Source organism: Tursiops truncatus, chromosome 6 (assembly GCF_011762595.2).
Source record: "Tursiops truncatus isolate mTurTru1 chromosome 6, mTurTru1.mat.Y, whole genome shotgun sequence".
NCBI lineage: Eukaryota > Metazoa > Chordata > Mammalia > Artiodactyla > Delphinidae > Tursiops > Tursiops truncatus.
The window spans coordinates 48104333-48118099 of NC_047039.1; the positions used below are offsets into that span (position 1 = coordinate 48104333).

General features: G+C 37.8%; 1 protein-coding gene across 2 annotated transcripts in view; it reads right to left on the bottom strand.

The window, feature by feature from the left end:
• ADAMTSL1 (ADAMTS like 1) overlaps window positions 1-13767 on the bottom strand; it is a 469150-nt gene that overhangs the window by 271457 nt on the left and 183926 nt on the right. For both annotated transcript variants that reach the window (XM_033858059.2, XM_033858057.2), the window contains exons 8-9: window positions 10920-11031; window positions 7027-7165 (exon numbers count right to left, since the gene is read on the bottom strand). In XM_033858059.2, the coding sequence (XP_033713950.1) occupies window positions 7027-7165; window positions 10920-11031 (251 nt within the window). The remainder of the gene's footprint in view (window positions 1-7026; window positions 7166-10919; window positions 11032-13767) is intronic.

The following is a 13767-nucleotide window of genomic DNA, read 5'->3' on the forward strand; positions in this document are numbered from 1 at the left end:
TATTCTGTAAATAGGTTACAATTTTTTTTAAAACATAGTAGCTGCTAGGCAACATTCATTTATCTTTCAGAAATCAGACCAAAAAAACCCTGCTTCATTGTCTAGGATTTGAAAACATTTTAAAGATACATATTCATTTTCTGCTATAAAACCAACTACTGGAGAGTTTTTGATCATTTGATCCAAAATATCATAATTTCCTTATATCTATATTTCTGTGGTTAAACATTTCTGATATTAATGAATGCAATTTCTGAACTGCTTTTAAGTAAATGGGACTAATATTTCCTTGGGCTTTGGTTAGGTTTTCCTGTACTGTTCCAAGTGATTTGGTCATTGTTTGATTTGAGTAAACATCAGTATTTACGTTTACATGAAAAAGGCGTGCTTAACCCAGGTCTGTGGTCAATTCAGAGATCCAGGGCACCAAACTTTGCATTGATATGGTTGGCAGTTCTGTGCTGGCTGTGGAGGTGTATGGTGGGTTTAAACCAGATCGCACAGGTTGCTGCAGGCATCATGCAGAACAAGGGTACCTGTAGGATATGATGACACGGGGGCAGGTGACCTGAGTTTATGTAGCATAGGAGCTGCTCTGGAAGCGGAGGCACTTAGGTCCATGACCCAGCTCCTGCCTGCCCTGACTTGGTGCAGATCGCGTAACTCCTCTGGGCTTCAGTATTTTCATCTGTAAATATAGATGATAAGCCCTGTCTTGCTAACCTCCTGGGGAAGGTAAAACTGGATTGAGATAACAGATGTGAAAGCACTGTAGAAACTTCAAACAGCAGTAACATTGGGCCAGTCATGTTATCGGGTTGGTTCTCAATAACGATAGCTGACTTGCATCGAGCGCTTGGCATCTTGCTGAGAGCTTTACGTGCACCATCTCATGTACTCTCTATAGTTCCTGTCTGACAGGAATACTATACTCATTGGACAGACGGCAAGACTAAGGCCTAGAGAAATTAAGTAAAGAAGCTACTTAGCTGGTAAAGTCAAACTGAAAAATTGAAGTAAAAAATGAGGATGATGATAATATCTGTCCTATTAACTCACAAGTTAATTAAAAGAGTGCCTATATTTACACTTTTAAAAACTTTAAAATGTAATATATGAAGTGATCATTATTACTAGTGATGAACTGGCTTGGTGGAAGAACAGAATTGTCCCGTAACTGAGTTAGAGCTGACTGTCTGATACTGTGTGGTAGGTCTATAAACTTGGGAAGGGTACGACCACGCATTCTAAAAAGCGTCAGAACTCTGCTTTATTCATCTCATCATAAATGCATGAAAGTGCAAATGGGATCTTACGATGGTATTTTTTGTCGCTTATTCATTAGCTACTTAAAGTAGTATATTTAAATGAGGTTGAGCAAAAAGAAGGAAGTTGTTACTTTTCTAAGTAATTTACCTACTTTTATAAAACAAACAGAGCTTCGTGACTAGGAAAACATTTCATTATACTTTAACTCCCAACTGAGAAAACCATGTTCTAGCCCTCACATTGAGTTCTCCTTTTTTGGAGACGGACATGGCATAAACCCCATGCAGGTTGAATAGCAGTGTCTCATCGCTGGTTAAGTGGGGATTTTAGAAGTTGCTAATTATCTTAATTTTTCACGATCATGATTTTATAAAAACCTGATAAACGTGATTTGCTTTCCTGAAGGAATTTCCTAGGAATTTATGTTTCCTGTTGTGAAAACAGCAAATAGAGAGCTACCTCTCTAGAAGACCCATATGAAATTTTATAGTTCCAAGTCCTTTCATGGAGGAGATAGCTGATTTCTGGAGAGTCTAGGAGTTTCTCTGAAGTCACATCAACATTATCGTAACGGTGATCTTAGTCATAACAGCTGCAGCCACTCACATTTATTGAGTGCTTATCGTGTCAGGCACGCTGCTAAGCTCTTTAAATGTATTACACCCTTTATTCCCCATGACAGCTCTACGAAGTAAGTAGCTATTATCCTTACTTTGGAGGATGACAAAACTGAGGCTTAGTGAGAACAAGGAATTTGCCGAAGGCTACCCAAACCAGTAAGTGACAGAGCCAGGATCCCAAGCCAGGCTATGTTGTTCCAAAGCTCCCCTCCTAAATCACCATGGTATAGTGATAATCACTGCATCACCACTGGACTAGCTGGTCACCAAGTTAGCGTGACTGGGCTTTATAGGTCCACTGTACATGCTGTCGCTCACGGTGGAGATTATTTCTCTTGCATTAGGATTCAAGTTGCATTAGGATTCAGTTCTGAGATTTTGTTCACACTTCGGTCCCATGGCCAGGGATGACTTATGCAATTTGCTGTCAGATTAAATGGTGCTGGACAAAATAAGTCCACTTGAACTCAAAAGAACTGCCACGTGGGGCATACAAGTTTGGGCATTTGCTTAGGACTGCTGCTCTGAATTCCTTGAGGGAAGGGGGAATCTGTATGTAGTTTCAGCAAAAAACAGATTTGTTTGCTAATGATTGTGACCATGATAGTGTGATGAGTGAGAGCTTTTTTTGCTTCTCCAACCTTTGCCAATTTAAGCCCCCTTCATTACTGCCTTGGAGAGAAAAGCAGAGGTCTGTGCCAAACCCCCCCCCCCCCAAAACAAACCAAAAATAACCTGAAAAGGTGGTTCTCTGATCTTCTCACAAATAATGTCTTGCAGAATTCCCCCCAGACAGCCTTAACAGTCTTACCAGTCTCCTAGACTGAGTTACGTAAGGCCAAATGTAGCCTTTTTTACATTGAAAGACACTCTGAAAACATAAGGTGCTTATTAGCTGAACTAAAACTATGCCTTTTTAGTTGTTGCTGAACCACAGGTATACATTTGGAGGCTTTCTGGCCACATGATAGACTTTACCCTTCATCCAAGAAGCAATGATGACACAAACCATTGCACAAATCACCAGGTACTGTGTTAAAAAAAATAATTTCCCCTCATGTAAAACAGAAGCTATGATTGTAGCATGGCAGGCACGAGGAGGATTTTACATTTGATAAGATTCCAAGTGTCTTAGCTACTATAGTGTTAAATCAATGAAGCAGAAAACATGTTAAACATGTCCAGATCTCTGATATCCAGAAGGGCCATGCCTCCGGACTTCTGGGTGTGCCCAAGTTGGGACCACCACCAGAACATATACTATACTCTGTATAGGGTGTGTGATGGGACTAGTGATAACATAGCTCTGAGGCACCTGTGAGAAATATTCTCAATTTTAGCTAAAAGTTATTAAATTTTAAACTTCACTTTCTCTTCTGTCCCATTATAAGCACTGTTTTAGCTTCTTTTTTGAGACCGCTTTTGGCCTGGAAACAAAGAATTTTGTCATGTCATAAAAATAACTGCATAAATGACATCAGTAGAGAGCAATACAGCTTTCTTGGGATGGAACATCTGGCCACCAGGTAAGCTCACTTGTTGGTCTTGTAGTGAAAGGAACTCAAATTCCTGTCTCAGGAAATGTCAACTTACTACATGTCATGGATATTCATTTCAGGCTTGCTTTAGAATAGTGGAAAACAAGAATGCTAAGTCATTGAATTCCACGTGTCTATTATATACAGAATGATTTTACCTATGTATGAGCTATAGACAAAACTGGAAAGAGATATAGCAAAAGCATTAATAGTGATAATCTGTGGGCACTGGAGATTTTTAGTGAATTTTATCATTTTCATTATAGTCTTTTAACTTACCAACGTTTCTGAGTTAGCATGAAGAATCAGAAAAAAGCCATGAAAACATGAAAATTATTTTGGAAAGAATAGGCTAGATGTCAACAATCTCTTTAGTCCCAAGAACCACTAGATGAATCCAGCCACAACCATGGAAACCTATAGATGCTGTTGGTGAGTGAAATGAGTAAGTGATGTCATTCATTAGTTCAAATTATTATAAAGCAAATTAATGAGAACAGTGAGGCTATTTTGGTAAACAGAAAAATTGGGTATCAAGGATTATGGCTAACGGTTATCACATCCAGTTTATTTCTGATTTGTTTTGGTTTTAGGTGTGTAGTAATGAGAAAATTCTTATCTCAGAGAAGTAGTTGCTAATGGTGACAATTTTTATAGCTCACCTTACAATCTTCAGATATTTATTTTTTAATTAAACAGACATAATCACGGAACTTAACAATGAGGGCAAAAAGTATTTCCTTTGGTAGTGAAATAATTTTACTATTGTTACAACAATTTTTAATTTTGGCTTAGCTTGACCAAGTTAACAATTCGTTTATGTTTGAGTATACTTTTTGTGAGTTATTGTTTAAAGATACTTCAAAATATATAAACTGAAATTTAATGAAGCAACTCCATGGAACAACAACTTCTATAGGCACAGTTGGAAAACCACTAATTTAATGCAACAAATAACCCTCTCACTTCCACTAGTGGGTGAGAAAACTAAGGCCCAGAAGGGTAAAATAATAAACCCAGGGATACAGACTTATTTAGTGCCTTTTTTGCTGTCCATGGTACTTCACAATCTCGACAGGGAATGAACATGGCTATCTAAATGGGATTTTGCTTTCAAATAATCGGCCCAAAACCATAGTCTAATACAGGAAAAGTGAAGAACTATCTCAATGGCTACATAAAATAAATTTCTTTTGAAATTCCAAAATATGTGACTTTGTTCTAAACAATACCTCTTGTGTTTTCCCTTTTAGGGGCTTCTAGGTTTGGATGCAAAGGTGTTGTTTAATGTCACCATGTCACTCTTGATTTTACTATTAGACAGTTAAATCTGTAGTTAGAAAACAGTTCCTTGGGGGTTTGATTCTGCTGTGTCTGTGTCTGATGAGAGGGCAGACCTATTTTATCGAGTCTCTTCATCTCCTTTTCTCAGACTATGACTTCTTATTTTCTCTAGGAACTCAGGAAGGTTGCTTTGATCCTGGATATGCAAATGAGTTCAGTGAATTTCACAGCAATCCTGAAGTATCTTAACCTCAGACTAGCATATCTACATTTCCTAAAGCAGTTTCCTCTTAAACCTCTTCTACTGCTCTTAATTTTTACAGCTTTCTTTAATTACCTCTGTAATAAAAAAGCAGCTTCCTGACATTTGCTTCTAACTTATTTTTTGTCTCCTTTTCTCTCTCTCTTTTTTAATAGCCACCTGTCCCAACATTTATACATGTGCTGTATTAGATGTTTTAAAATAACATAGACATAGAAAAAAGATACATTTCACAAACTTCTTTCATGTAGGATGGCCTTTTGCTTTTGAATAATAAGAAATAGGCCAAAAATATTATTCCAACAGAAAAGATAGGTGAAAATCAGAAGCCAGGAAAAAAAATGAGTAAATTATTTACTGATTAGAAACGTATTTCTTAAAAGTGTTAACAAAATGCTTTCACTTCACAACTGTTTTTCATGGCCATCTCTTCACTGAAGTTTTTTCTGAGTGAGGGAAAAGCTTTAGGCAGTTGTGGGAAGTGAATTCGTCATTTCTCCTAGAAATACACACATAAATTTTCATAGGACTGTGTATAAGACCTTCAAAGTTGCTCTATGGCTGAGTCAACCTGTTTGAATTGGGATAATTATGCTTTTTATGCACTGGTCTTCCTGGTATAGGTATGGATAAAGACGTATAATAAGTAAAATAATTTTAAACTAGGGTTGAATTGCATGAGTTAGAATTATCTTGGCTAAAAATACCTCATACCCTTAATATTTCCAAAATAAAGAGGTCCAAGCAAAATTTTAACACCTCATTTGGTTTTATACCGTATCCAATCTTTAATACATAGTTTTCTGGTGTAATATGAAGCAAAATTAAACTTCACCTGAATTATATATTTATAAAATATCTACTCGTCTGTTTCTGTAATGAAAACCTGTTATTCTGAGTTCACTTTTATCAGCTAGGTAATGTGGTGCCTATGAGTAAATTAATAATAGCAATTTCACGTCACCTGTAGAACTTAGAATTCCTGAATGTGAGGCAGAAAGAGTACAAGAAAATACACTTTAAAAAGGTAACAGCAGAAAACAAAAACTAGAATTGCATTGCCTACAATTCAAAAATAGAGTGATTTTCAGCCACGTGGCTCATGTAGTATTTTACCTATTCAAAGTTTTGTTTTATGAATATATAGTTAATAAACTATGATTTTAAAAATACCATTGAGATGTTTCTCAGAAATCCAAGGGTCCTGGAAAGGATTCTCTATCTTTTGGTCTTCATGATGAGTTTTGTAGGATAAGAGTTTTCATATATCCTCTCTCACGTGTTGAGGATGAATAAGCCAAGTTAATAAAATTACCAGGTAGTGTTGCAACTAAAAAGGCAAATATTACACCCATGAAAAGATTCTTGACCTGCACTTCTATGACTACTCATCATCTGAGATATTTCATTCATCAGTCTGATTCTTGATCCTGCAAATAACTGAGGGTCAATTATGGTTTCCCCAAAGCAAACCTATGTGAAAGTGTCAAGTGTCTCTTTAAGGCTCCTAATTAAAAAGACCTTTAAAAAAGAATCTGACTGTTAGAAATAAGTCCTGCTTTCTCTTCAACAAAGGCTGAGTTTATTTAAATGTGGAAGAACTGTTCTAAGGCTGGTTTTGATTCTGGTTAATCGGTGTGGCCCACCATAGGCTAAAATGGGTCAGCTGTGACCCTGAAATATGGTCGGCTCTGATCATCTCACTGATCAGGTGACAGGGTGAAAATGCAAAGAATCCTGAGAACATTGTACCATCACGTTTGTTAAGGTCAGAAACAAGTAACCAGAGTGAAACAAAATCAGAAGAGAAAATGACTCTGCAGAGTGCTTTACCTGTAGCTTTACCAATGGAAAACCTATAGACCCTGAGATGGCATCTTACAGTAGCAAGAGTAAGGGGCATGGGTTCTAATAACACGTGACTAGGAACGGACACTGGACGGCAGCACTTATTTATTTTTAATTTCATTTTATTTTTAATGAACCAGTTTTTAAGAAGCTTATTTGAACTTGATTTATGTTTATGGTAAATAAACTGGTAAACGTGACTGACCTGGCTGGACAAGGATCCAGGTTGCACTCCTGAAGCTTGGGCTTGGGTTTGATGTTCTCGGGGTAATAGTGACAGTATTGGTCAGCAACCACTCGGTTACTCCGAAGATCGTAACACTCAGCCGATGTCAGCTGGTAACCTGCGGTATCAAACCATTCAGGCAAATTTCAATGCACACATCAATGCAATATGTTCCCTTAGGCTTTTCTGGCCATCTCATATGGCCAGAAAATTCTTCCCCAACGCTCCAGTCATTTCCAGGACCAAAGACGGATAAATGGAAGGCTTGTTAATTTTTGCAGGCCTCAAAAACTGTGTTTTTCCACTTGAATTTTAATAATTAAATTATACCATAGGGCTTGAACTACGTAAGCGCATAGCTAGATTATAAGACTGTTGTAAGTACTATTCTTATTAATTTCTTTTGTATATTCTAACAGTCTAACACAGACTTTTGTATCCAAAAAAGGTCATCAGTGTTTATTTACTAACCATCTCATGCAAGGATGCAAAATTGCCTCCCTCGTACCTGGGGCCTCAGGGAGAATAAACTCCCAAATTAAAAAAAATAACCCCCAACACCACTCCTCTTGGTCAGCAGGTGACCATGGGACATGACATAGGATTGGGTACTGCTAGCTGCCTGGAAACTTTTTTTTCTTCTTTGCCTAAATTCAACCTGAATGGGTTAAGCTGAGTAAACGGATGACTAAGACCATCATAAATCTCAAGTTTCCCTACACAACTAAGAAAATACCTCGTACTGTTCAATTTTTGTTTCAAACTCCTCTACCATTTCTCTTTAATTCTCTAGCCAATATTTCTTTTTTTTGTGTGTGTGTGTGTGGTACGCGGGCCTCTCACTGTTGTGGCCTCTCCCGTTGCAGAGCACAGGCTCTGGACGCGCAGGCTCAGCGGCCATGGCTCACGGGCCCAGCCGCTCCGCGGCATGCGGGATCTTCCCGGACCGGGGCTCGAACCCGTTTCCCCTGCATTGGCAGGCGGACTCTCAACCACTGTGCCACCAGGGAAGCCCTCTAGCCAATATTTCTTGATTTCCATGCACAAATTTCCACTCTTTAGAGAATCCTCTTTATTTATTTAAAAATAGTGTTGCTCAGTAATACTTAATTCTACTCATAGTATGTTTTACCTTTCCTACCTACCTCTTTCTTGTCCTGTGGATTTCTGGTGGGATGGTGATGAGGACTTAGATTCTTGGGGTGAAAAATAAATGTATATAGAGGATTTTTTAAAAATTAGGCCTTTTGTATCATTCTAACCCTAATCAACTCCAAAATATATTCCCCATGGGCAGTGGTTGAAGATTGTTATTGCTAAATAAGTGTTAGAAAGTCAGATTTAGAGTCGTTAAAAGTCCTGCAAAAGATTTTAGGAAATCAGAAGAAGGCTTCTAAACCAGCTTTCCTGACTTGAAGCTGTGTTGCCAGACCACCCACAAAAATTAATTGCTCACTAAAGACCCCAAAAAAGACCTTTTAACAATTTTACTGTAAAGATGAAAAGCATGGAAAGTAATGGCTAAGAACACAGGTTCCATTTAATTTTTTGTCTTATAAGAAAATCAAAAAGCAAAATGGTACTTTACATAAGTAAATATGCTTTTGTTTTTCAATTGCATTATACTTAAAAGCAGATAATTTGATGACAAGCTAATTATTTTATAAATTTCCAGAAAATAATTTCTACTCAAGGACAGAATTTATCAGGTAGTAAAATGTGGGCACAAGCAGTAAGTAAACACTAAATGTGAGATTATGAGTTTTAAAACTTGTAATTTGTCAGCTAAAAATGTGGCTGGGAAGCTCTTCCAGTGTGTGTGAAATGAAAACTTAAAACACAAATGAAATAAAGGACCCAAATGGTCAGATAATTGTGTTTTCTAAAGTTTCACAGGGTGTTTGGAGTAGCAATTCTTTACACTTAGCGAAATGCTCAGCTAGTTGAATGTGGAACCAGAAACATATAAAGGAATTTAAAGATCATTTCTTCAGCAATTTTCAAACTGTGGTCCATGAAACGTGCGGAAGGCTGGTTTCTACATCTTTCAGGTCTTCACTCTGAACAGTGTTCCTTTATCTGGCTCCCTAGTAAGATTTCCTTTGAAGAAAGCGTTTGATAGCTCAGCACATTTGAGAACTACTGATGGTTCTAATTCTTCACTTAGATGTGAGGAAAATAAAGCCCAAAGAGGTTGGCTTGTATATGAATCTAACATTAATTGCCTTATTATATAGCAAGCCATTATCAACGTTACTGAAATTATATGCCAACAGCAGCTCTATGTGAAACTGATGCAGCAGGCCTCTTACTGAATTGCTGCTTCTCACAGAACATGTTTTTTATTTAAAAAGAAAAGAAAAAAAAATACTTCCTTAGACTTCTTTTTTCAAAACTGCTTCCTGTGTTAGTCATTAATAGGTGTATCAAAACAACATATTCCCATAAATATCAAAGTAATTGGCACTTTATTTTTTAGCAAAGTGATTTTCCATTCAGCACAGATAGAGCAACTGGAAACACTATTTTACTGAAATGCTTAAAATGTTGAATTAATCGTTATGTAACAACCAAGTGAAAGCACTTATTTTTGACTAAGTGCTTTTAAGGTAAAATTGAACAATGCTCTATAGAACCTCCTTTTCAACAGTTTGTTCACATTATGCAGACACAGGTAACACAGCTGAAGATGAATTATATCATATATTCTTATTGTTTTATGAAAATTAATGGATGATCATTTGTCTCCATTTTGAGGTAATATCCTTCTTTTCTCTTATCAAAATAATATAGTGATACCTATGTGGATTAGCTACTTAAAATGAGCCAGTTAACAGGCTTCCATGAAGCTGGAGCTACAATTTATTTCATATGCTCATTTTTAAAGGAATATACATCAAATTTATACCCATTAAATTACCAAAACTTTTAAAAAAGTGATAGTCCACAAATACTGGCTCAGTTAGCAATGAAACTAAAATATTCATAGACTGCTTATTACCCTTCTGGAAAGAATTTTGGTAATATAGCCACAAAAATTCTGAAACTCACTCTTGTGAATTTAGTCCAAGGAAATAATTTGAAAGGAGATAAATACTTAGGTATTAAGTTATTCATTACATTATAATAGAGAAGTTTAAATGAACTGAATGATCTTCTAGAGGGATATGGTTAAATAAATTCTTATAAAATAATTCATGGAAATTATTCTGTAGCCATTGTAGTAATTATTAAAGGTGGGGGGACCTTTTCCAGTAACACAAAATGCTGTTCATGTTACAGACACGATGGAGCAGAGATGGGAATTTGTCTGGTGACTTTTCAGGAGAGATGTGTTTTCATGTATAAATAAGTCAAGTGGCATTCTTTTCACTGTATGGATGACAGGGTAGAGCTGACAAATAACGGAGCCTAAGTCTATGGTGCAGTGATTTTTTTTTCTGGTAATAAACTGTTTAATTAATCTCTGATTCTCCTTGGATACACCATGCTACGTAGAAGGCCTGATAAACACTCTTCACTTGGTTTCTTAATAGATAAGTTCATTCAACCAGAGTAGTTTGTTCTCAAATGAATAGAATCACCTCTAGACCAAGCTGTTGCCTGGGTACGACACAGCTCGTCCTGGACTTCCACGAATCAAGGAAAGGAGGAAAGACCATTTCCTCTGATGGGGCTCTACAGACGGAAAACGTTCCTGGGGCATCTACACTGAGGTATCTGCCTTACAGGAAGGCTTCAGGATTTGGCCTCACTGAGAAGAAAGAATCCGATGCACCCAGCATTTCCATATGCCGAAGTGACTATTTTTATCACAGCTGAGTCCTCCCTCAGAGACGCCAAGAGCTCCTAGACTAAGTGAGCACCATTACCTCCTCCACAGGTTGCTGAGCAAGGAAAGAAATCCGTCTCCCTCCATCGGTGGATGATAGGCTGATAGAAGATGAACTGGACTGTACTGTCTGCGGGCCCCGAGTTGCGGATCTGCAGGAGACAATGGCAAAGCAGAGGAACTAATGTGACAGAGGGGTGCCCTCTGGGCTCCTTGCAGCTTGGACAAGGACGTGTGGTAGTAATGATGGCCTCAGGCTGTGGCCAGGACAGCACTGGGAGAGAAGGGGCAATGGCGGTATCACCCATCTTACCATCTAACCAGCAAATGGTCGTGGCACAAACCATCACTATCATCACCTTCTCAGTTCTGTCGCCACAGAACAAGGAATGGCAACGTCTCAACTTGTGATGCTAGCAGGACTGTATCCCAAGCCACTTATTCCATTCCCTCACCCTCTTTTATTTCCAACCTCTCTGGTATGACAGGTAAAATTATATGGATTTTTCAATGTAGGTTCAGAAATAGACAGCTTGTTCTAAGAAAATTATAAATGCAATACGCTGCAAAAAAATTAAAGGTACTGTCATTGGTTAAGAGAAATAAAGAGTTAAAGAATTAAGGAGCCCTTCCCACTCAGAGACATACTTGGAGTTTCCTGGCAATTTAGTGATTCACATATCTTAATGTGCAAAGTTACCAATGGGAAGCTCGCTAAAATGCAAATTCGTGGGTTCCAGCCCAGAGATCCAGGCAATTCAAATGTAGACCGTCCAAAAATCAAAGTTTGAAAAACACCAACTTACATGATAAAAGCACTTACTTCAAATAAAACATGTGTTTATGGAAATTATAGCTCCTTTGTTTTGTAAAAGGGAGGAATGTGAGGCAATAATTCTTTAACAGTTTAAAAGTACAAGATTGAGGAAACAAACTCAACCTGAAAGAGAAGGAAAAGTATCCAGCAGGAACAACGCCTTGCTTTTACAAAGACAGAACGATGTCGTACAACATTTAGACAGTTGGGCAAGGGCGAGGCTCGGGCTATTTATTATACTAAAGGAAGTTCCATGGACAGCTCCAACTCCATCACAGCAATTAGAGGAGCAACAGTCAGCAGAGTCGTGTGGCCTAAGTCTTCGTTAATGTTTTCAAGTCTTAGCACTGTTCCAACTCCCCTTTATCTAGAAGAAATTGATGGATTTGGGCTTCAGATTTTTTTAAAAAGATAGCCTTTTTTTATTTTTGCTACTGAGTTTAAAAACTGGATTAAATACCTAGGGTGCAGATGGAAATAGGAACACCGAGGGAACAGGTGCTAAACCCTAGCTCAGTTTTTGGCATTTGGATAAGAATGTGAAATGTTCCTCAGAAAATCTGGAAGCGCTGCAAAGGAGAAAGGAGAAAAGCTACAGAATATCTCATATTATGCTACGATTCTGACCCACAGAGCATCCAGGTTTTTCCTAATTAGAATAAACAGTGATACAATTCCCCACTTTAAAGCAACAACAGCTGAAGCAATACAGTGTCTTTCACAAAAGGGGAGCATGGCCTACAGATTAATATTTTTCAGTCCTGTGTGTCAGATACAGGATATCTAATTGCTTGCTGAGGGAGGTAGTATTAATCACATTCTTTGGAAAGCTTTTTTTTTTTAAGCTCACAAAAGCCGATTGCTCTTTTGGGATGTGTGATTGTCATGCTGGAAAGCTATTTGAAGAGGACTCTCATTTGAACACAAGCTCCATTAAAAATAAAAAGACCAGAAAATTTGTTTAGATCTGGAGAGACAGATTATTTTGCAGAGGTCCCTTTCGGGATGCTAGAAATTAAACTAAGCCCTAAGAAAGCGTGTGTGTGTTGGCAGGGGGGTGCGGGAATCAAAATGAGGAGGATATGACATCCAAATACTTGGAGAAACCTTGTTCTAGAATATCTACAGGGTCCGGCTTATCTTCTGGTCTGCTTAAAGAGGAAAAAAATGGAGCAGGTCCTTTCTTCAGCTCCCTGGGAATTACCAAGAAAACCACCACATGCCCAAAGAGAAAGGCATGAATGTCAAGGAGTTTTAGCGTCAAGAGGGAGTGTTAGTAAATACCATGTTGAAGGAAAGAATACAAGCAGCTTAGAAAGAATATTGTTCTCAATGAGTTCAATGAAATGATGCACAATGACCACAAATGCAGAGACTCTATGCCTAGATTTGAAAAGAGACTGGAAAGAACACGGACATCTTATTTCAAACAGATGAAACCAATTATGGTGTATCCAAATCTCTGATCTCATAATTTTGCTTGGTTCCTTCCGCCCTGAAAGCACTCCTGCTTCTCCCTTCTCAATAGTTGCCTTCTTTTAATAAGAACAGCTACAACTACCACAACAACCAGTACTTACTACATTCCTACCGTGTGCAGGGAACATTTTATTTATATTAAATTGAATCTTAAAACTACTCTGCATTATCATCCACATTTACATTACAATGAAAAAAATGAGGCTCACAGGGGTTAAGTGACTAGCTCAAGGCAACACAGCAAGGAAACAGCAGAGCAGGGATTTGAATGCAGGTCTGCCTGTCTCTAAAGCTGCCATTCTAGGTACCAAGCAATCCTATCGCTGTTGTGAAGATGTAGACGTTTATCTTTAGTGGTATCCTTGTAACTCTTCTCAGTATCTTCTTAATTTTACATTTACATTTTAGAGTAGAAAAGATATTAAAAAAAAAAAAAAGAAGAGGCTAACTGGATGCCTAACTTTGATGGCCTAAATTGTTGCTTACAGAGATGAACCACCGTGTTCCTTTTTCCTGGTTTTATTAATTCTGGGCTGCTGGGACTCTTTTTATCATTAGGTCTGGAGCTTCATAAACCTTAACTCCTCAAACA